The sequence below is a fragment of the Eublepharis macularius genome, chromosome 9 (assembly GCF_028583425.1).
Source record: "Eublepharis macularius isolate TG4126 chromosome 9, MPM_Emac_v1.0, whole genome shotgun sequence".
NCBI classification, from domain to species: Eukaryota; Metazoa; Chordata; class Lepidosauria; order Squamata; family Eublepharidae; genus Eublepharis; species Eublepharis macularius.
Genome location: NC_072798.1, coordinates 48,497,984 through 48,523,065, shown reverse-complemented (window position 1 = coordinate 48,523,065; position 25,082 = coordinate 48,497,984). Strand labels below are relative to the sequence as shown.

Sequence of the window (25,082 nt, the reverse complement as noted above, 5' to 3'; positions counted from 1 at the left end):
CCTGACCAGTCCCCATAGTTTCAGAGGCCAAACAGTCTATTGAGGCAGAAGAGATAGAACAGGAAAAAGATTTATAACTATGTACTATACTAAACACAGCAGCATCCTGTATGACCTAATATGTGCTTTGAAAACTGATGTGGTGTAGTGAGAAGAACCTTGCTAGATCTCATCAGTAGTTCACTCAGCCATAGCAACCTGTGGTTATAGTGCTGGACTATGACCTGAGATAACCAGGGCAATTTCCACACATCCTAAAAAGAGTTTCCCACTCACTGAATTATGGTGGTTTTCCCTTGGGATTTCTGACATCTCCATTTCTAAAACAGATGGAAGCAGTTTTGTTTCCATTTTTGTGGTGCCTCCATTTTTGTGGTGCCTTGAAAACTGCCTGCATCCGTTTTGGATGCAGAAATCCCACGGAAAAGCTGCCAGCATTAGGATGTGTGGAAATGGCCCAGGTCAAATCGCCACTCTGCCCATGGAAACTTGCTGGGTGACTTTGGTCCTGTGTCATCCCAACCTACCTAACAAGGTTGTTGTGAGCATAAAGTGGAGGAGGCGAGAACAATGCAGTAAGCTGCTTTGGGTCACACGATAGGGTGAAAAGTAGGATATAAAATACTACCTGTAGTTTATAAAGGCTAGAAAAAACAAGAAATATTGGCAGCAGAGTGGATAGAATTGAATAGATCAAGGAGACTCTATTCCTAAATTACTTGCAAACCTGTGATAGACCATTGTATGTCTCTTGTTTTGTAAAATGTGCACTTAAATTTTATGGTAAATGTACTGGCTAAGTGCTGTAATAAAGAATATTACTACTATTTTGTTTTTGTAGGTTATTCTTGATGAGAAAATGAGGCCAAATTGTCCAGACATTTTATATGAAATTAAAGAAGAAACGCCTATTTTCTACAAACTTGAATTTGACCCCCTGGATAACAACTTCATCTATCTACCATCTAATACGGAGGTTGGTTGAGTATTAAACACTATAGTCAATTCTACTGCCAATTAAAACACACACACACACATTCATTCAGTTGCAGTGTGAACAAGACACAGCTGCCTGTTTCCTCCCCTCCACTTCCTGCCCCTCTCTCAAATATCCAATATAGGGATATTTTGCCTCATTTTCAGTGCCAGTGGCCAAGATGTGTGTGCCTATTCCCGCCCCCCCCCCCACATCTCCCTGGTTTCATAATGCCATACTGTAGTAGTTGCAGTATGGTTTTGCCCTGACCGCCCACCCACCCACCCCAAAAACTCAGGAAGTTCACTGTGAAAATGCAGGTCCAAGGAATGGAGGGGCCTTTCTATTTCATTCCAACACAAGGCATAGCTTCCCTTTTGGATCGTCCTGACCATGTCATGCTGGGAAACATCTGGGGACTAAAAAAAGAGGATTTTTTTGCAGGGGAAAACAAGCTGTTCATGGCTTGTGCAGAAATGAAGGACAACTTCATATCGAAATGGAAAAAATGCACAAGTAAGGTGGCTGAAACAGCTGGTTCTGTGTGGAGTCAGTCCTGCTTACTGGGTCTATAACATCTACTGCAAGGTTTTGCTATAGATCCCAACAGTGTGCCATAGCGCTCACAAAGATTAAAGACAAAGAGAGATTCACGGGAATCTCATAGGTCCCAACAGCAGGGCCGGTGCCAGGTTTTCTGGCTCCTGAGGCGAGATACTGCTAACCAATTTTAAAAAACAGAAGAAATGTAGGAAAAATGAAAAGCACAAAACTTGAAACTTTTTACATTTTTAATTTAATTTTTATTTCTTAATTTAAATTTTAATTTTTAAATAAGTGTGAGAATAACAACAATCTTTGTTTTTCTTATTGTGAGCCAAAATTCTATTTTGTGAGCAGAAACAGCGACTTGCATTGAAGTTTTGAGCACACCTCCTTTTGTGTGTGTGTGTAAAAAAGTTTCCCCCTCTCTTTCTTCCCACCTCTCTCTGAACCCAGAGACTCTTGGCAGTAGAAGGAGGGCTTCTCTTACAGGGCCTGCTTGGAGGAGAGAGATGTTTGGAAGGGGGAGACTGAGCTGAAGCCTTCTCTTTCTCTCCAACCGAAGGTGGGTTGATATATGTAAACTAGGGATGAGAGAAGGAAAGTGATAAAGAGGAGGGGCGCAGTGTGGGGTGCTGCTCTGCTGGAGTGAAGGAGGGAGCAGCATTGAGATCAGAGAATAGCAAGGGGGAGGGAGAACGAAAGGGAGAAGAAGGGAGGAAAGTAATAGAATTTAAAACAACTTTAAAGCCAATAACAGTGATTTGCTCCTACGTGTCACACAGGGACTGAAAGGGAATTGTGTGTGTCTCACCTCATTTCCTCCTCTGTGGCAGTGCACGCACAACCAGCCACTCTTTCCACCAAAAGCAGCCCCCCCCCTAAAAAAAAGCCTAAGGAAAGGTGAGAAGTAGAATTGATGCCAGCCAGGGAGGGCGAAAGGAATGTACTAAAAGGAATGACAGGATTGCCTATTGGAAATAATGGGAGAGGCTTGAAGGCTCATTGGAGAAAATGGGAGCCAGGAATGCCAGTTTTCTTGCATGGGCTCCATTGAAATGCATTACAACACAAAAAAAGAGCAAGAGTCCAGTAGTGAAGAAGTGAGCTGTGGCTCATGAAAGCTCATACCCTACCACAAATTTTGTTAGTCTTATAGGTGCTACTGAACTCTTGCTTTTTTCTACTGCTACAGACAAACACGGATACCCATCTTGATCTATTAACACAGGCCCCAGAGTGGAACGACAGTCCCTGGGAGAAGAATCAGTGGTCTGGGACTGGAATGGCCGTGGGTATGGAATGACAGGGGGTGTCATTCCAGTCCCAGAGCACTGGGCCTATTCCCAGGAGCAGTCATTCCACTCTTTGACCTGTCATTCCAGTCCCTGAGCACAGTTTCTATTCCTAGGGGCTGTCATTCCACTCTGGGGCTGTCATTCCAGTCCCAGAACACTTATGCTACTCCCAGGGGCTGCCATTCCATTGTGCAACCTGTCAGAGCACAGATTCTGCTCTTAGGGGCTGTCATTGCACTCTGGGAGTTGTCATTCCAGTCCCAGAACATTTCTGCTCCTCCCAGGGTCTGTCATTCCAGTCTGGTGCCTGTCATTCCAGTCCCAGAATGCTGCTTCTACTCCCAGGAGCTGTCATTGCACTGCACTCTGGGAGCTGTCCTTCCAGTCCCAGAGCACTGGGCCTAGTCCAAGGACTGTCATTCCACTCTTCGACCTGTCATTCCAGTCCCTGAGCACAGGTTCTATTCTTAAGGACCATCATTGCACTCTGGGGGGCTGTCATTCCACTCCCAGAGTATTCCATCTGGTCCCAGAGACCTTTATGGAAAATCCATTCCACATTTTCTTTGCAACTTTTTTTGTGTTGTGATGCGTTTCAGTGGAGCTCAAGCAAATAAATTGGCATCCCTGGCTCCCATTATCTCCAATGGGCCTTCAAGCCTCTCCTATTATTTCCAATGGGCAATCCTCCTGTCATTCCTTTTAGTACATGGTGGGGGTGGGGAGCAAAAAAGAAAGGAGGGAGCAAGGGGGACAAAAGGTCAGAAGGGAGCTTGCTGCTCCCCAGCCAGCTAGAGTGTCTCCTGCTTGCAGAAGCTTCACCCAAGGCTTAAATTGAGAGAGAGAGAGAGAGAGAGAGAGGAAGGAAAAAGGCAGAGAGAGAAATGTCCCCACTGATGGGGCTGAACTCGAAGCTCCTCGGGCACTGGCTGAGCAGGAAGACAGGGATGCCCTACTGCGCTCCAGAAGAAATGCCTTGTGCCAAGAGAGAAGAATTCCTGCGGGAGCACATGGGAGCACACTGCAGGGAATGCTGGTTGTTGGGGGGCTGGCACGGCGCCTCCTTCAGAGTTCAGCGCCTGAGGCGGGGGCCGGCTCTGCCTCAATGGAAGTGCCAGCCCTGCCCAACAGAGGTCCCAACAGAGCAGACATTTGATTATCTGATGGGGTGATTTCTGGTAAACCAAGATCCTAAATTCTGCAAATGATTTTTTAAAAGAAATATTTATAACTTAATTGCTCATCAGAGCTAGCAAGCTGTTCACTGTAGAAAGGGACATCAGTTGTTCGTATTTGCCATTTTGTAACTCACTGACTTGCATAAAAGCATGACATTCCAAGCAGGGGGAAAAAACTTTTGGTTGCTGATGATTTGTAACCATTTCTGTGTTTCTTGGGTTAATGGAAATATCATTTAATCTTTTGAAAGAGATGAATAGGAATATATAAAAATTACTGCTTCTCTGTTTCAGCTCAGGAGAGTACAAGTTGCAAACTGCAATAAGTATTTTTCCTGTAAAGAGTGTTTATCTGCAATGGACCCCTACTGTGGATGGTGTCATTTGAACAAAAGGTATTCTTTTTAAGATCAATGAATAGTGCTGTATTATCATTAATTTTTCATTCTTAATAGCTTGAGTCTATATCCAGAGCTTTATTTGTATAAAGCCACTTATGTGTACTTGAATGCTGCAGTTTAGACTGAAGAAACTCTTACTAATGACAGCATAAATTTTTCTTCAGGCCCTCCCTGGTAAGGTGCCAGTGCTCTTCGGGCCCACAGGCAGAATTCTGGGGTTCCTGTCACTGTGGGGTTCTCCTGTACAAGATCATTTAAATAAATAACAGCTGCCCTATGAAACTTTCGGTGTGCACACTTACACTGGGTTTTCCGGGTATTCGATCGGCAAGGGTCGGATCTGCTTTGGGCTTCTGGAATTCCACACTTGAGAGAGTTGAATTAAAGTGGTGTCTGTTTAATTTTCTGCAAAAGAAAAATGCCCTGTTTCTCCTGTGGGCTTTCTGGGGGGAAAGGACACATCCGTTTCATCAGTTGATCCGCTGAAGAAACTTGCAAGGTTTTTGTTTGTTGGTTTTTCAAAGTACCAGTGTTGTTGCAATATTGTTTAACAAAAAAGGGCAAAAAAGAATGGACTAAAAAGTGCAGGAAACACAGAGAATCCTGTACAAAATGTCATCCTACATATCTTTTGTTGGCCAGAAGACAATTTACTTCTTACTGCTGGTGTTAGCATGCACACACAACACATAATGACGACATTTCTGTGTGTTGATTGGCTGAGCTGTTCTGGAGGGAAACTTTAAAATATTAGGGATTCAAGGCTCCCTGCAGAGTTTTTCTGTGTGTGTGTGTGTGTGTGTGTGTGTGTGTGTATTCTGTATATAAAACAATATATATACATATTGTTTTAAAACAGTATATACTAAGTTGTTTTACAATGTTTTTAAAATAAGAAAAAAACTAGATTGGTTGCTGTTTAAACAATCAGGGTCTGGGCCAGGTCTCACACCAAAGAAAACATTCTGCAATTCAAAAAAGCCATGGTTTGACTTCACTAAAAAAAATAAGGATATGTGCACAGGGAGAAAAAACGCAGAAAACCTGGGGGGAAATCTATTCTGTATATTTTGCATCATGCAGAATGCAGAAAAGACTGGGAAGCAGTCTGGAGACAGAGGCCGTCGTCACAGGGGCCCTTATTTCGTCAGTTTTGCGCTAGAAATCGTTTCTTCTGTTATCGTTATTAGAACGGATTCTCCCATCTTTTGATGACTGCTTGCGCTTCCAGTCAGTCACATTAAAAGGGAAAAGCGCAATTCGACGGTCAGTCAAAGTGCCTCTGGAAACGGGGCCCTAAAAATCCCGCCCTTTAAAAAAAAAATTTGCATATTTGCACTATATCACTCTTCTATTATACCAATGTTGTACTGGGCCAACCCAAAAGCCAACCATGATAGGTAGCAGAGGTTTCCTGCCCATGGCAGAATAGCGCTATAGCGCTATAAGGCTGGTGTTTTTTTAAAAAAAAATTACTTTGAGGCTTAATTGCGGGTCGCGCTGGGGCTTGTGGGAGTGTAGGGCAGGAGAATCAGTGTTAGGTGAGACAGATGATCGGGAAGAGTGAGCGTTTTGGTGTTGCAAAGCGTTCATAGTCGATCTAGGGCATTCACATGGAAGTGGATAAAGACGACATAAAGAGTCACAAAGCGTGAATTGGAGAGAATGGCAAAATCGGAAGAGAGCCGGAATAAGGTGAGCATTCAGCGGGAGATGGCTCTAGTTTGGTACTAAATTTCTGGCCCTGTGACGATGGCCTAAATCGGGGTATTTTGACTGGGCAAGCAGAACTCTGAAGAGAAATCGATGCAGTATGGGTCCAGGACTGATGGAACCCCTATCTCTGTTGCACAGCTTCCATTCATTTCTGCAGAAGTAGTTTCCAGTGATCTGTGCTGCTGATCTGCTTCAGCCCCTCTGCGTGGCATAGTGAGGATGCCTGTATGGCCTTCATTGTCACTTTTGGTTCTGTTGATGACGTTTATAGGAGGGGATGTGACGATGTGAAGACCTGGAAATTTTGGAGGAAAACTCTTGGAATTTTTCTGTTTCCTTCCAAGGACTTTAAAAAAAATTAGACAAAAGTGGGAGCATTAAGAAAAGCCTCCTATGAAATATTTTCTCTTTCGGAGTCAGTGAAAATTTTTTAGGAAAAGGTTTTACTTACATGGAATGAGCAGTAGGGAGATTTTAATGCAAGACAATCTACAGAATTTACATAATGTTCTTGGCTGTATAGTCAGTATAAATAATATATATTCAGGCACATATTTATTTTTAAATATGAATAATTTTGTCCACAATAAATGTGCTATAACGTGTATGATTTTTATTTATTTCATTGCCTACCCAGCCTTTCTCCACAACGGAGACTCAAGGTGGCTTATATAATTTTCCTCTCCACCATTTTATCCTCACAACTAGCCTAAGGTCACCCAGCAAGCTTCCATGACAGAGTTGGAATTCAAAGCTGGGTAAGGCACTTCCCACCTACCCCCATGCCTTTCACACCCCGTCAGCCAGGTGAGAGCAGTGGCGTAGCAAGCTTACAGAAGGGGTAGGGAAAATGTACTAAAGTGATGATGATGGTATAATCAAGAAGGAACAAACAGGGTGGGATTCAACACTGGCACTAGAAATGGCAGATTTGTCAAATTCCCCTTTACTCATCCATAACATACTACTTACCCTGTGTCATTAAGACATGAACATGGACACTCCTGTTTCACATAGTTGGCTGGGTCAAAAGTAAAATAGATAATGCGTGTCCTACTCAAAAACTTTCCCAGAAGCATCTGGCAGGTTGGCTATGAAGAGATACCAGGTGACTCTTTGGTCCAGTCTAGTACTATTCTCTTTATGCTCTTAATGCTGAACCTTGAAAACTGAAATCTGTTTCTCTAGGTTTTCTCAATCTTCTGGGACAATGATGTCACAAACCATGTATTTTAGAACCAGTAAAAGCTTTGATTCGCTTTTGGAATCAGGAAAAAAACCTGACAAGATTAACGAAGTCTGATTAGGCCAATTAGTTCTGTTTCCCAGAAATTTGTGCATCACTATCACAGATTAAACAGGACAGATTAAAGAGAAAATGATAATAAAGGTTAAGTGATTATATCAGAACTACAGCTTCTCAAGTTCTTGAGAGTTTAATAAACAATATTGAAATTACAGTCATGATAGCTACAGTGAGTTGAGCAGATAATCCAGAAATGTACATCAAGATATATGGTCAAAGAAATCAGATTTCTATGTAAAATAGAAATCCATTTCTATCACACATGTATATTTTGATTTTCTTCAGGTGCTGTTTTAAAGAAGAATGTTCAAATAACTCAATGAAGTGGATAGACATTTCAAAAGGAGTTGATAAATGCTTGAAAATCCATGTGTATGGTACTTACAGAGGTGAGGTATGTTATAAATACATTTTATTTGCATTTAATTATTGATAGAGTAAGGCAATTATTCATAGGCAGAATAGCCATTGGTAGTTAAGTTGCTGAACTTTTTATTGACGCTATCTCATTACTTCTGCTAAGTAAATCTAAATGTCCTGGGATCTGGCATTACACACACATGCTCACTCAGTGTGTGTGCATGCACACATCCTGGGGCATTGGTACAGCCATTGGTATTTCTGTACCAGTACTCTTGAGAAGTGGAATAATTGTGCTTCGTGAGCAAGTGTGAACTTCACAGGCTTCCTTGTTCAGCCATGTTTGCTCTGGTCAGGATGCTGCTGCAGCTATTCCTGCAGCATCAGAGTTTCTCTGTTGTATTTCTAGGTTATACTGGAAAAAAATCTTTATTAAATAAGACAGTTATTTTTACAGTGCCACAATTTTCCATTGTTTGACTTTCTATTGCTCGACTTTCCATTGCAATCCTGTGCATACCTACCTTGGAGTAAGCTCCATGGAATATAGTGGATCTTAAGGTCAAACTAGATGATACCATCCCCTGAGTCTCCCATGGTGACGCAGTGCCATTTTAGAGTTTGTTTTTTAACTTTTCAAAATACTGTGGTTGCCTGATCCTGCTGAGGACTGTGGTGCAGTGGGGTGAAGGGCTCCTTTCCCTCCCTCTGTCATTTTCAAGAGGATCTGTTTTCAGCAAGATGTGACCCCTGCAGCATTTTGAAACATTAAAAACATACTTTAAAATGGCACTGCATCTTCATGGTGGACTCTGTGAAGTGGTATTGTCTGGTTTGGCCTTTAGTTCTGAGTAAACCTGCATACACTTGCACTGTTTATCTTGTATCTTTTCTTAACATTCTTATGTAAAAACATATATTAAAGCATTGTGAAGGAGAAGGCCACTGTTAGAGCAGCAGTCTTCTGTGGCAACTAGGTCCTTCACCTGTTTGAGACAGAGTTGGATCCCTTTGCCATAGTGTTGAATAGTCCCCCATGCTGGCATTGTTCTCCTGTAAGCATCTGCTTCACGGCATCAGTGCAAATATAGGCATACTTAAAAACAGAATGAAATGGAGTCACAGTGCAATCCTATGTAGAATACTCCAGTTTAAGCCCATTGAAGTCTAATTTAAGTCCATTTAAATCCCATTTAAATCCATTATTTAACATAACTGACATAACTCTGTACGGGATTATGCTATTAATCTCGCTCATCAGTATTTGTACTATTTTCATTTTATTCTCTCTGAAGTTTCTCCAGTATGTCTTCCTAGAGATGAAGAAATATGGTAATCACTCTTGTTTTTAGATTGCTGTGACTTCAGTTGGAAATTTTTCAGACCTTTCTGAAAGATATTCTAGTTGCAAGGTAATTAATACACGGACCAACAAAACTCTTTGTGAAAAGAAGAGAGAAGATGTGAATTGTACCTGTTCTCTGAACTCTGCAGATCTAACTGACAAAGGTAAATTTATTCAATATTTTAGCGATGCCACATGGTACGTTCTCTGTCCTTTATTGTGTCTGATAACTCAAGAGTCTTCATATGCACATTGCAGTCAATAAAGTGTCACTTATAGTAATGAATCACTTTATTTTTTCCCTCCTATTCACTGCTATGTATGTACTCTTGGTATCAAAAATGTAAACACATCATAAGGACTATTAATATTAGTGGGCTACCCAGAACCCTAATGTCAGATCCTCCTCAGCTGGCAGCCATTTTCATCTTTGCCCTTCTAGCCCAGTGGTTCTCAACATTTCATATCTTATGTCAAAGAAGCTGGGTCCCTCCCTGATAGGGGCAAAAAGCCTATTTTTTCTGAGAAGGACATTGATAGGTTTACAGGCATTCTGATATTTATCGTTTGCAGTAAGTTTCAAGGATGCCCTGGTATGGTTCGGAGTAATTTTTTTTCTGTGGTTATACTGGATGATCTCTGGCAGATAGTGTAGGCAGGATGTGGCACACTGAGGCACTTGATGCTGGGCAAGGGGAAAAGGGGATTAGAAAAAAACTCTGAATGTCCAAGGTTACTATTAGTATGCCAGAAGATCACAGATGCATAATCTGTATCAGGTAGAGTTGGTGGAAGATGGCACTGTCACACTTGCAGGTGGACATGGGAATTGAGGGTGAATTCTAATAGCTGTTATGTATACCCTGCATCTCCTCTAGACAGCTCTGCATCCCACTGGTGGAGGTATGTGCACTACCTGTGGAGGATCAGTGTTCTGGAAATCCTCTTCACAGAAGAAATAGAGAGGAAATTGCCAGATATACACAGGAAGTGTCACAAGCACATTTCCTGTAGTCTTTCTTATTTACTGCCCCTCCCAAAGGAAGGCAGAGCACCAGGCTGAAACTTTCAGCTTCAGCTAGTTACAAGCATGCTGATAGCAGTGAGTACAGTTACCAACATTTTTGGGGGGCAGGGCTCTTGTTCCCTTAAGTGCTGCCTGACACAAATTTGTCAGCTGAAAATTTTCCTGGCATTGAAATACAGTGAGAAAATGTTGAGCTGTTGATGCTTGGCGCTTGGCATGTCAAGCAGCTGTTACAAGCATAGAAAGGCTTCCAGGAAATAAAGCTGGCATCCCTACAAGTGAGTTATGGAGTAAATAGAACAAACATGCTGTTGTGCTGTACCCTGGGCTGATCTGATCAGGCCATCTAGTTTCTCATTGCTGTTATACATCTCGTCTGGAAGCATGCAGCGGTCCTTACTGCCTCTCCCCCTTTACAGCTCTTTTTTTTCTGAAGCAGCAAATTCTCCCATGTTTTGTTATCTCCTAGTTTGACTATTACTGTATTATTTGTATTCATTAATAAATAATTTCTGTTAAGTTACTTTATTATCTACTGTAATTTTAATAGTTTATTGTAAAGTTTTCTAATGCTTATCCTGAATAAACAATCCTGTTGTTAGATCTCCTGAGTAGGAGGCAATAGCTTTCTGGGTTCTTCAGAAGAGCTTTAGATCAGCAAAATGTTTGGAATCCTTTTTCTGCTTTCAATTTGGAGAGGTAATTATGAGAGTTTGGTCCAACCTATTAATATGGTTAAGGAAATCCTAAGAACTTACCCCTTTCTTCCTCTTTTATTTGGCTCTCAGAGTAGAACTCAGTATTTTATTTTGCTCTCAGTAGTAAAAACAGGCTGAAGAGTCAGTGAGGTTGTTTAACCCCCCCCCCCTTCCTGCTGGTTTTCCTTTGTGATTTTTCCTTCAGCCATTACTGTCCCCCCCCCCCAGCTGGCTTGGAGACTGGAAATGAAGCTGGGAAATGTAGGCATCCTGGTCTTGCAGCTGTAATGGAGAGCCGAGCTGTAAAACCAAGACACCTACATTTCCCATCAAAACTTGAGGTAAGCTGACAAGTGTCCAACCTGTGTAAGGCGTCGCTTGTAGCTTGGCTCTCTGAGTGGGAGAAAACATTGTGGGTAAACACTTCTATCCCTCTTGCTGATTACCCTCTACAAATCTACCCTTCCTCTGCATTACCTTTAACCAGCACATGCATGCTTGCTGATGTAACATTTACTTTTACCCTGGCTCTGATTTCCTCCTTTTCAAACTGAAAGTGGAGTAGAGGTTGTGAGGATGAGAAGAAAATATCACACTTGCGGACTTACCAAGCTGAGTCGGTCTAATTACACTCTATGCTGAGAAAGGAGTTACTCTCTACATAGTGTTGGAAGTCAGTGTTGGAAGTCAATATAGAGATATGCATTCAGAAGATAACTAATCAAAACAAAGTAAACTTTGTTCTTTATTATAATTATTGTAACTGAGTGTAGTCTAGTGGTTAGAGTGTCAGATTTGGATCTGGGAGACCCCACTCTACCATGGCAGCTTGCTGGCTGACCTTGGGCCAGTCATTGCTTCTCAGCCTAACCTACCCCACTGGTTTGTTATTGTGAGGATCAAATGAAGGAGACTGTTGTAAAACATTTTCGAGGAGAAAAGTGGGATATACATAAAAATCAAATAAGTGGAATGGGAAAACTAAATACAGTTTGTAATATTCAGAAACGTTTGGCTCTGGCTTTTAATGTACCATGTGGCTTTCTGGCTTAGAGTTAAAGAAGACCAGAGGGAAGGGTTGAGTAAAGAGAATGCAGCTCAGCAAATGTACTGTATAGGTCACTGATAATGGTAACTAGGGATGGGCACGAACCCCCAAAAAAATGAACCATGAGATTCGTGGTTCGTGGATTTTAACAAACCAAAAACCACGAACTGGCATGGAACTGGGGCCAGTTAAGACCCAAATGGCATGCCGCAGCCATTTGAGGGGCGCAAGGCCATTCTCAGCCTACTCCGTTTCTCTGTGAGACTGTGCAGGGGCAGAGGAGGCCAAAAACCGCCTTGCTGCCCCTCACAGGAGGAGGGGGAGGACACCATGGGCCTCCTTAATGTAAGTGTGGCGTTGAGGCTGGGGGGTAGGAGGGCTGGGGTTTGGCAGTTTAAAAGGACCTGCTGGTGCCTGGTCCCTTTAAACTATCAGCTGGCAGGTGGCGGGGGGTTCCCCCCTGCCGCCTGCCAGCTGATGGTTTAAAGGGACCTGCCCTCGCAGGTCCCTTAAAAGGGCAGTTTAAACGTCCATTTAGCCATTTAAACTTCCTCTGTAATACAACCCAATGAACCAGTATAAAGTTTCTGGAAGTTGTAATAAGAGGGAAGATAAGAGATGAAGAAATAGATAATAGTGACAAGTGAAATGATAACTGTCTCATGTTTATATATATATGTGTTGAAAAAACAATTTAAAATATTATTTAAAAAAAAAGTTTGTGGAAGTTCCGTGAAAAGAGCTTCCACGAAAACTGGTTCCCGAACCACGAACCAGCCTGTTTCGTGGGGTTTTTTGGGTCGTAATTAGGTTTGTGCCCATCTCTAATGGTAACACTCAGAGGCGATAGGGACCCTCATATCATTCCACTTAGAGGATTTTTCTTTTAAGTCTGTCTTTTCAAAGAGTTGTTTACATGAGTTGCTAATTTGAGGGGACACTTATAATTTGACTGTCTATAAGCATGGAAGTTCCTGTTTGCCATGGTCTGAAAAAGAACAGGAAAACCTAAAAAAAAAAGGAGAGCAACAACCACAAATAATGCTGTATGTAAAGGAGGAGAAAAACTGATGCAGTTAAGAAGCCACACTGCATCATAAAATTAATGTGTAAAGCCCTACCTTCCTTTTTCTCACCTCTCATTTTTGAAGGGAAAAATCTGGGCTCTGTCTTTATGAGCCAGAAGAGACGCATGTATTTCTGATAGCCTATAATGTATCTTGGGGGTGGATTTTATTAGTTGGAAGCCAGTCATAGTTGAAAAGTGGAGTGTGTGTGTATGTGTATAATTTTAAAAAATTCTAATAGTCATTTTTGTTTAATTGGTTCTCGTTTAAAATCAGTTATTTTCTAAATTAGTAGTGCTTATATCTAACATACTCCTTAAAATCCACTTTTCTGGTTCTTTACAGTTCAAGTATTACTCATTTATGGCTCTCAGAATTTATCAGAAGTGTTTGAATTTAACCGCTGTTCTTTACAGAAAACGTAAGATGTGTTTAACAATGTGTTTTGTGTGGGTTTGGGAAGAGGGATGTGGCTTGTAAAAACTTTCTAAGTGTGCTGCATTTTATGAATTTGTTTGACAATCTATTGTTAGCATAGGGATTTGTAGCACACTAGGCCCGTCAAATATTGTTTAGCTGGAATATGGTTTGACAGCACTGTTTTTTCTTCACTAAGTTTCCATAGATGGTTCAGAAAGAAGCACATTGTTCCTTTTCAGTGGCACTGGGAATCAAACGGTGCTGCAAAAGTACACTTGTGTCTGCTGCTTTGCATATAGTCTCTCCAAGATCCTAAGCTCTAGTGAGGAGGCGATGAGCCAGGAGGGAGTCCTCTTTTGCTGCAGCATCCTTCAGCTTTCTGTTCCCCTGAGAGAGGCAGTGTCAGTGTGGGCTGACGAAGCTTGAAGGAAGAGTTTCAGTCACTCCCATTTATTCTTTTTTCTCCCCTGCTGGCAGGCATCTTTTAGCTGTCAGAGACTATCCAGTCACCCACTTCCCCTTTTAAGAGTTCCACCCTGTAATGGTACAGGCCCAGAGCCATCCCCTGACTCAAGGCAGCAAGGAACATCACCTGAAAAACTCCCTGAGAAGGAGATCCTACCCTTGCTAATGGGGAAATCCTCACCCCTCTCCCAGAGTAATCAGTCAGTCCCAGGCAGAAATGATCATGTCTCCCTTTTACTTCCCCTCACCAGTTGGAGGGGTGGACTCTTGGGAGCAAAGTCCACACTCCCTTGAGGAGCCCTTAATATGGTGTGGAACCTTGTTACCCCACTATGAGAGGGACAGCACACCCAAACTCTTCTTGGGTAAGTCCTGGAGAGTAAAAGCAGACTCCAAATAACTCTACACAGCTCCAGACAAGGGACTATTTCAGGGTGGAAAGGGCAACCAGTGGGTATGACAAGACCAGCAAGGAATCTTGTCACTATTATCTTCTTTTGTGTTGTATGAAAGGCATTTATTTCTGAGGTGCAAGCCATCTGTTTGTGCCAAGTAATTGAGGATGCACCAAGCGAATGTGCTGCCTGAAACATTGTACCTTCCTATGATAAACGTTACAAAGGAAATGTTTAGATTAAAAAGAAGGCTATCCTGCTATTCATAATGGATTTTACTTGATATTGATGCTCCTCTTGGCTGATAATTTTTACCTACACATATTTTTTAAAAATTGCTGGCTTTTTAAAAAAATATTTTTTGTGCAAGGCAAAAAAGAAGGAAAGAAAAACAACAACAACAAAACACTGAAACAATACTGGTTAATCTATACATAAGCTTCTGTAAAAGGTCTCCAAATATCTAAAAATAGGCTCATATGTAGTCCTCATCTATACGTGATATGTTCAAATGTTGACAAGTTTATAAGGTCCTCAATCCAATGTTCTGGGAAGCAAGCTTTTGTATTTCCAGTGCTGTAATGTAAGATTTTTAGTGATTTTAAGGGCACAGAGGGTCCATTTCCATTTACCATTGGTTAGATTCCATGAGACAAGCAAATAATTTAAAAGTACATAAACATCGATGTATTGTCGAAGGCTTTCACGGCCGGAGAACGATGGTTGTTGTGGGTTTTCTGGGCTGTATTGCCGTGGTCTTGGCACAGTGCCAAGACCACGGCAGTACAGCCCGGAAATCCCACTACATAAACATCCTCAAAAATAAATGAATATTCTAATACAAAATTAATATGAGTGATGACTTCTTCCCAAAAGGACCAAATAACTGGACATGTCCGAAGCATTTGCTTAAGAGACGCATCTTGTAAGTTAAAACGTCAACAAGTGAACGCTGAACTTAAATCTTTTACTAAAAAGGCTATGCTGTCTTCAGTGTCCAGTATACCCTATATATAATTTTTTTGCTGAATAAATCATAGCTTAAGATCCATAGAAGCAGCCAATATAAGATTAACACCATTTCCCATTGCTTTGGCAGAATTGGATGATCTAGCTCACTATTCCATTCATCTCTGAGACTCTACATATCATATTTATTAACCAAAGGCATCAAATATCTATACCTAGATATTGTCAGTTTCATTTTGTATTGATTCAGTGTTTCTGAAAGTAGAAGGATTCTGAAGCACTTAAAGCTGCAGGTCCATATTTGAACACCAACAGACGTTGCAGTTGTAAATATTACCATTCAGCAAAAGTAGGCAAATCATATCTAGACCACAGCTGAGAAGAGGATGAGAATTCTTCATCATAACCTATCCATTGATCTAAAGTAAAACTCCTCCTGTCTGTCCAAGCCATCCATAAAAAAGATTGCCTTCCAATTTTTAAATCTGGATTGGCCCTTAATGTTAGGTTAGCATGCGAGAACGGGTCGAATTGATATTGTCATGCTATTATGTGCCATACTTCTGTAGCTGCAGAGATAGCAGGACGAACAAAATCCATTTTAACATGAGCAGATCCTTATACATTCCATTTAAAAAGTGACTCCAAACATGAAGCCTCCAAGAGGGCGCACACGCAAATTTTGCTAAAGGCTCAGTGTGCCTTGCAACATTTTGAACCACCATAAGAACAATGAAGAAACAATAAAACCAACAATAGAAGGAAGAAAGATGCTAGAAGCAAAATAAAAACAAAAGGCTAAAAGACCATAATAAATCTAAGAGCTGTTCCAACTTTTAAAAAATGGAATTAAGGATATTTGGTCTTGTACTGCTATCTAATGGGCTTTACTGAAGGCACAAATTGAATTTTACAAGGAAGGAAGTTCCAGTGTTTTGGGGCCACTGCTGAAGAGGCTGTTTTTATCCAGCACACTTCAGGTGATAGAGGCACACACAACAGGGTATATGACAAAGGTGTTAAACTCCAGGTGAGATTGTGTGGAAGATGGCAGGTCTGATGTATCTTGAGCCAAAACATTTAGGATTTTAAAGATTAAAATAAGCACTTCGGGCCCAAAAAACTAACAAATATTTTAGGGCACATTGGCTCATATTAATCAAATAGACGCTCATAGATCTGTGTCTCCTCCAGTCTTTAGACTATCCTTTTACAATTGTGTAAATTTATTTTTTTAAAATATATTTCTAGATGCTCAGAATGTGGACACTCTAACTGCACCTGGAATTCCAGAGAACAAATATGTGTATCCTCTGATACGACTTGCAAACGAAAGGTAAGAGTCTGCCTTTTGTGGCAGAACACTACACACACCTTTTTATTTGATGAACAGTTTGTTTTTTAGGTGATTTGACATAAGAAATGTTTTCACTTTTTCAGATTGATTGTTCTGTGCTTATCAGTGCTTCGGATGACAAATATACTGCACAAAGATTAAAGGTCAGCTGATGTTCTGAAATTAGTATGAATAATGTCATGATTGATAAGAAAAGACATGGATGTCTCTACTTCCCCCAGTAACTGCCTCTCATTTGTAGCACCAACTGCATTGCCTCATTCACCCCATCAAGAAGGGAAGGGTGAGAAAATTCAGTTAGAAGTGCACGTTCCATGTGCTTCAAAAACGTGTGTGGGGGTGGGGTGGGGGTTACTCACCCACTACTTCTTCTTTGCCATTCACCCCAGCCAGAGCTTCAGCTCGTCTTTGGCCTGGTTTGTTTATACCTGCTGCTTCTCATGACCATGATCCTTTACCCTATAGTTCTGCCTTCTGCCATCATCCTCCACTACTGTTTCTTCTTCTAAAGATAAGATCTAAAGTGCTTCTCCTATGCTGTATTATTTGCCAGCTTCTGGCTGTTCTACACTGTGTAAGCAGAGGAATGTTTGTAAGGGAAATGGTTTTGGAAGTTTTGTTTACATTGATATGTCTTGATTCTAAAGAACTGCTCACAATGCAAGAATCCTGAAGTTCACATGTGTCCAGAACTGCTTCCTCATGTATTTCAGTGAAGAGAGCTGATGCACATGCATTTCTGTGTGCACAGCTTGTTGAGCAATCTTGGGCCAGTCATCCTGTCTAAGTTTAACTTACCTCACAGTGTTCTTGTGAGGATAAAATGGGGGAAGGGAGAACTATATATGTTGCACTTGGCTCTTAGGAAGAAGGTAGGGTTTCCTACCTCCAGATGGTTGCTGGAGATCTCCCAGAATTACAACTGATCTCCAAGCCACAGAGATCAATTTCCTTGGAGAAAAAGGCTGCTTTGGAAGGTGGACTCTATGACATTACATCCCACTTCGGTCCTTCTCCTCCCCAACCCTGCCCTCTCCAGGATCCACCCCCCCCCCCGACTTCCAGTTTGGAATCCATGGAGGTCTAACGCAGCTCAGGGAGCTGAGCTGTCTGTGCCACTGTTTGTAGGGGCTGAAGGGGCGGAAACTGCCCATAGCCCCCTGTTCTCAGGCGGAGAACAAGCAAGTATGCTCAAGACCTCGAGAGTGCGTTGATCTCGGGTGCAAGGGGGGGTCTACGCAACAATCCCCCATCCACCCTTGAGGTCCCACTCGCTGACGGGTAGCCAAGATCTCTGCAGCGGCTCTGGAGTCAATTTCTGGCATAAGACCTTCATGCCCAAGCTTCAACAACTTAAGAAGGGATTTTGAATCGATTGGATAATCGAAGCAGTGATTACAACCCAAGAGAAACGTCTAAGAAGGTAAAGATTGCTATCTCTCAGTACGGGACAGATTACAATAAGAAATAAAGTAATAAAGAGAACTAAAAAACTGCGAGAGACTCAATAAATAACTGAGAAAATTCCGGCAAATAAATTGGCGAAAAGTGACATTTTAAAGAGAAGTTAGCGCGGAAAAACGGCTATTGTTTACATACCTGTGGCTAGGAGGAGATAGCGAACTGTGAGAAAGTTTTAACATCGCGAGAATTGCTGTGCAACGGAGAGGAACAGGAAGTGCGTCAAAACCATAAAGAGACGGGCGAGAAGCGGCTTGTAACTAACGGAAGTGGGAAGTCGCCATTTGGAAGAAGGGCAAAGTTTTGGCTTCAAGGAAAACTGAAGTAAGACATCTTGGATAAGGGTAAGGGCGCCTGCCTCGAATAAGACCATAGAGAAAAGACGCCTGACATTTTGGATTTCGTAAATACCAAACTTTGAAAAAATAACCCAAATTCAGACTTTTAAAATAAAATAAAAGAATAAATCTGCACCACGGAGTTAAGGAAAAGAGCGGACTCGTGGGAGCGAGGTAAAGCCAGCCCCACGATGTCGAAAAAGGATTGGCAGACGGCGCTGGAAAATTTGGATAAAAAAGTTACAGATGGAAATAAAGAGATGGAGAAAAGAGTTACGGAAGGAAATAAAGAGCTTAAAGATATGATGCAGGAGATAGCGAAAAATTTGAAGGATTTTAAAGAGGCATTGAAATCGGAGATGGTGGAAATATCCAAGAATATAGATCAAGTCAAAAATGACCTACAAGTTACACAGCAGAGAGTTAACGTAGTAGAAAATGTAACTGATACTTTGGCGGATGCACACAGAACGGAGATGGGAGGAGTGAAGTGAAGAGTGGCCGCAGTTGAATATAAACAAATGGAAAAACAACTTAGATTTTGTGGGGTCCCGGAAGTTTTGGAAAAATCAACCCAAGAGCATATTACAGAAATTTTGGCAGGCTGCCTGGACAAAGAAGAAGTGGAAACGGCAGCTCTTCTAGATGTGGCATACAGGATAAACTCAAAATATGCGGCTCAAAAGAACTTACCAAGAGATATGATTGTGCAATTTACAACTAGAAGCACCAGAGAGTCAATTGTGAGTAAACAGTTTCAGGACCCATTAGAAGTTGACAGCAAAACGGTGAGAATTACGAAAGAACTGCCCAGATCGGTGTTGTTGGAGAGGAAAAAATACAGAGAGTTGGTCCAGATGTTAAAAGATTTGAAAATTAGATACAGATGGGAAATACCAGAAGGGCTGGCTTTCGAATTTGGTGGAGTGAGGAGAAACATCAGATCTGGACAGGAGATGGAAATGTTTATTAAGGACAATGAAAAAGACTTACCTAAAAGAGCTAAAATTTGAACATGGAGTATAAAATTATATCTTGGAATGTAAATGGACTAAATTCACCTTCTAAACGCAAGACTGTATTTCACTGGCTTTTAAAACAAAAATGTAATATAGTGTGTTTGCAAGAGACACATATTAAAAAGCAGGATGTAAAATATTTAAAACTTGCAAAACTTGGAAATGAATTTGCAGCGGCTTCCAAAAAGAAGAAAAGAGGAGTTGTATTGTATATAAAGGAAGAGCTGCAGCCTAAATTAATACTGTGTGACACAGAAGCCAGATATATAGCAGTGGAGATTATCTGGAATTCAAAAAAGACACTGGTGATTGGGATTTATGCGCCTAATGGTGCGAAAGAAATTTTTTTCAAGGATTTACAGAAACAGTTAGAAGAATTGACTTATGCTCAAATAATTCTGGCAGGCGACTTCAATGGAGTTACAAACCTGGATGAGGATAAGAAATCTAAAAGTGCACCAAAAAAAAGAGGACTTTTACCAAAATCTTTTTTTGGGATTAAAGAACAAGAAAGTCTGGAAGATGTGTGGAGGAGACAAAATCCCAAAAATAGACAATATACATTTTACTCAGCAAGACATTTTACATTATCAAGAATTGACATGATCTGGGCCTCCAAGGAACTGGCGATATGGACTAAAGATGTGGAGATAATGCCCAAGGTAGGCTCAGACCACAATCCAGTCATGTGGAAATTTGGGAAAAATACTAAAAGAAGAGGATGGAGGATAAACGAGGATTTGCTGCAGATAGAAGATAATATGGCGTTGCTACGGAGGGAGACCAAATTCTTTATACAATGTAATATGAATAAGGATGTACCAACTTATAAGGTATGGGATACATACAAAGCTGTGACTAGTGGAATATTAATGGACTTGAATGCAAGAGATAGAAGGAGAAAGGAAGAAAAGAGACATGAAATTATGGAAAAAATTTAAGCCAAAGAGATACAACTTAAGAAAAGACCAGGGAAGAAGAAAATATATCAGGATATAAAAATTCTGCAGGAACAATTGACGGCAATGAATAATAAAGAATTGGAGTGGAACTTGAAAAAAATGAATCAAAAGTCATTTGAGGGTGCAAATAAACCTGGGAAATATCTAGCTTGGCAATTAAAAAATAAAAAGGAGAAGAAAACCATAATTAAGATTCGAGAAGAGGATAAAACACTGTTGGACCAACCAGCTATCAGTAAAGCCTTTTTTAAATTTTATGCAAAATTGTATCAAAAGAAGGAGGTGAATAGAGATTCAATAGCGGAATATTTGGAGAAAACGAAGCTTCCAATAATCTCAGAGGAATGGAAAGAAAAGTTAAACAGAGAAGTGACAGAGGAAGAAATAAAAGAAGCTATACAATCAACCAAATTAGGGAAAGCACCAGGTCCGGATGGAATAACGGCAAAGTTCTATAAAATGATGGCTAATGAACTGGCACCTTTTTAAAGAGAGGTAATGAATGAAATTTTGCAAGGCCAAAGGATTCCTGACTCATGGAACTAAGTCAACATATCGTTGATTCCGAAAGACGGACAAGATTTGACCAATGTTAAAAATTATCGGCCAATTTCGTTGTTGAATAATGACTACAAGATTTTTGCAAAAATTTTGGCGGAAAGGTTAAAGGGATGGCTGTTGGAATTTATTGCAGAAGAACAGGCTGGATTTCTACCTAATAGACAAATTAAGGATAACCTAAGGACAGTAATAAACGCTATTGAATACTATGATAAGCATTGTGATAGGGAAGTTGGTTTCTTTTTCGTGGACGTGGAAAAAGCATTTGACAGCCTGAATTGGGACTTTATGTTTGCCACCATGGAAAAGCTGCAAATGGGAGAAAAGTTCATACAAGCAGTTAAAGAAATTTATAAAGACCAGTGTGCAGCGATTGTAGTGAATGATGATTTGACCAAAAAACTGAAAATAAGCAAAGATACAAGACAGGGCTGCCCACTGTCTCCATTGTTGTTTATTTTGATTTTGGAAATATTGTTGATTCAAATACGAGAGGACAATACAATTCGAGGCATAAAAATAAAGGAATTTTCCTACAAAGTCAGAGCATTTGCGGATGATGTAATGTTAATAGTCGAAGATCCAATATACAATATGCCAAAAATAATAGATAAAATAAAGGAATTTGGAGACTTGGCTGGATTCTATGAGAACAAAAAGAAGTCAAAGATATTGTGTAAGAATATGACAAAGCAAAAACAGCTAGAACTAATGGAGATAACGGAGTGCGAGGTAACTAACAAAGTGAAATATCTAGGTAGTGAGCTGACTGCGAAAAATATAGACTTATTCAAAAATAATTATGAGAAGCTGTGGCTACAAATAGAAATAAATTTGATAAAATGGAATAAATTAAACTTGTCATGGTTGGGAAGAATAGCAGCAGTGAAGATGAATGTGTTACCACGTGTGATGTTTTTATTGCAAACAATTCCAATTATCCGAGACTTCAAACAATTTGATAAATGGCAAAGGAAAATCTCAGACTTTGTGTGGGCAGGCAAGAAACCCCGTGTGAAAATGAAAGTAATACAAGATTCGAAAGAAAGAGGTGGACTGCAACTGCCAAATATATGACTATATTATGAAGCAATTTGTTTGGTCTGGTTAAAAGATTGGATAACGTTAAAAGACCGTAAACTGCTGGCTCTGGAGGGGCATAAAAAACTGTTTGGATGGCATGCCTATTTGTGGTATGATAAAGTAAAAGCGGACTCTATGTTTTTGCATTATTATATTAGAAGAAGCCTTTTCACAATCTGGAAGAAATATAAGGATTATATGGAAGATGGTATCCCCTCATGGGTGGTACCATACGAAGTAATAGATCCGAGAGCTGTTTATAATGAACAACAATGTTTAACTTACAAAGAGATAATATTAATGGAACATAAAATGTTAAAAATAAAAACGGAAGAAGAGTTTTCTCCCCATTATGGATGGTTCCAATATAGGCAAATCAGAGATCTCTACAACTCGGACTGTTTAAAAGGAGGAATAAGATTGAAAAATTCGGAACTAGAAGAAGTGATTTTACAAGAAGGTAAAAAAGAAATCTCAAAAATTTATAAAATACTTCTAAAATGGCACACGGAAGATGAAACAGTTAAAGTCCAGACGGTGAAATGGGCAATAAATTTTCATAAAGAAATAACAATGGAATCCTGGGAGCATCTGTGGAAAAATACACTGAAGATTTCAACTTGTACTAATATTAAAGAGAATGTATATAAAATGATGTATAGGTGGTATTTAACACCAAAGAAAATTGCGCTAGGAAATACTAATATGTCAGATAGATGCTGGAAATGTAAAAAGCATGAAGGATCATTATATCATATGTGGTGGACTTGTGAGGTAGCTAAGCAATACTGGGGAGATATAATTGAAGTAATTAATGAGGTTTTGCAAACCCAAATAAATAAGAACCCAGAATTGTTGCTACTGAACTTGGGAATGGAAGATGTTCCAATGCAGCACAGAACATTGTTATTTTATATGACTATAGCAGCAAGACTTTTATATGCGCAGAAATGGAAAGTGCAAGAAATACCGACTACAGAAGATTGGATTTACAAATTGCTGTACATGGCAGAAATGGACAAAATGACAAGAAAACTGAAAGATCTTGATCCAGGAGAATACATTGCAGATTGGGGGAAATTGAAACAATATTTAGAAAAAAAATGGGATGTGAAGGGAGGACTGTGGCAGTTTGAGAACTATTAATTTGTGATTTTAAAAATAGAAGAGAGAAGTAACTTTACCATTAATGGGAAAATTTTAGCTATTAATTAATCTAAGCTAGTATTATTATTAAGGAGACGTTATTAAAAATATACAGTTTAAATAGCGACGTAGAGATGAATATATGAGTGGATTTGATATAGTATATATAAAAGAATTTGAATATGCTTAGAATAAGAGATACAATATATATATGATTTAGAAGAATATAGTTGAAAATAAGTTAAGTAATAAGATAGGTTAAGGGTTGGAAAGCTGTTGGAAGTCTACAAGGAGGGGGGAGGGAAAGGATGGGGGTTGATATAAATTAGGTAAGATGGGGAATGTGTGTATTAATTATGTACTCACCAATAAAAAAATTTATTAAAAAAAAAAAAAGGATCCAACCTCCCAAATCTTCAGGAATTTCCCAACTTGGAATTGGCAACCCTAGAGGAATGGTAGGATTAAAAACTACTTGTAAATAGAAAAATTGATATTAGTTTATTCTCCTCATTTACTGTGTTTATAACTGGCCTTTCTTCCCAATGGGTTCCCAACGCGGATTGCCTCATTCTTTTCTCCTGCGCTGTATCCTCACAGCAAAAATCTTGTGTGGCAGATTCTGCTGTGTGTGTGTGACTGGCCCAAGGCCACCCAGCGAGCTTCTGTGGCTGAGTGGGGATTCATACCTGTGGCTCCCAGATCCTAGTCTGACACTTTAACCACTATACAACATGACTCCTCAACATGTTCGGATAAAGCACAGAGGGAAAGTGGGCATGAGCACGCTGGACCCACCTCTGTCAGCTTGCCAGCAGTGTACACACAATGATGAGCCAGCAACTGCACAGGGATAGGAAACTTCTTGAAACTGTTTCCAGAGATGCATAATCTTCTGTTCAAATCTAGAGTTTATCCAGCCATCTTGTTTTCAAGCCATAGAACCTTGATAAAATCCTTAGTAAACTCTCATTTTGAGTAATTTCTTATGAAAAAGGCAGCTTTAATATAGATGTGATATGTATTGGTAGATCCCCTTGAGATTGCACTTCCTGTTGATTGCTCTAGTTTTCTTTTCAAACATAAATGTCAAAGTGTGGTTTAAATTGTGTCAGATATTTTAGTTCAGCACTCCTGAGAGACTGGCCAAAAACTGAGAGAAACAAAGAATCAAACTGATTGTGTGAAGTGTTAAAATATAGTTTGAATCTTTGTTTCTCTCAAGAATACAGGTGACATTTTATATGACTTAAAATGCATTTTGGCATTTGTATCATTCAAGGGAAGACTGATACAGTTTATTAACCGTTATCAAGATCAGTAAGTTATTCCAGAATGGTAACCATGTTAGCCTGTTGTGGCAAAAACAAAAAGGGGATATTGAAGATTTAACAGACATATTGCAGCATAACCTGATGAAGTGGTCCATGAACATTTTTGCCACAGTAAGTTTATTGATCGTTAAGGTATCACATGTTTCCTTTTTTGTTTCCTTGTTATGGTAAGCAAATTTAATAGTGTTGCTGGAATTTGTTGTTTATTGAGATGGCAGCCCTGAGCATATGACCCCCATATGTGTTCAGCACATCATGCTCATGCCCACTTTCCTCCCCGTGTGTTATCTGAACATGTTGAGGGGCTGTGCTGTGTTGTGGTTAGAGTGTCAGACTAGGATCTGAGAGACCAAGGTTTGAATCCTGCTCTGCCATGGAAGCTTGCTGGGTGAGCAAGTCACACACTTGCAGGCTAACCTACCTCACAGGGTTGTTGGGAGGGTAAAACAGAGAAGAGGATCAGAGCTAGTGTCAAATGATAAATTGTAATTCATCATTTCAAGCTGCGGTGTTCCTGTGTAATTCTTTTGTGGAAGAATGGTGACTTCTAGATCAGCAGTAGGGTTTCCTTATAGGTTGAAATGTTCTCCCACTAAATTCTGAAATGTT

At 40.2% G+C, this 25,082-nt stretch overlaps 1 protein-coding gene across 1 annotated transcript in view; it reads left to right on the top strand.

Moving 5' to 3' along the window:
• Positions 1-25,082, top strand: part of PLXNC1 (plexin C1) — a 98,119-nt gene that overhangs the window by 13,145 nt on the left and 59,892 nt on the right. The window contains exons 3-9 of the mRNA XM_054987754.1: positions 842-976; positions 4,290-4,390; positions 7,704-7,812; positions 9,131-9,287; positions 13,309-13,384; positions 16,464-16,548; positions 16,653-16,712. Of these exons, the coding sequence (XP_054843729.1) occupies positions 842-976; positions 4,290-4,390; positions 7,704-7,812; positions 9,131-9,287; positions 13,309-13,384; positions 16,464-16,548; positions 16,653-16,712 (723 nt within the window). The remainder of the gene's footprint in view (positions 1-841; positions 977-4,289; positions 4,391-7,703; positions 7,813-9,130; positions 9,288-13,308; positions 13,385-16,463; positions 16,549-16,652; positions 16,713-25,082) is intronic.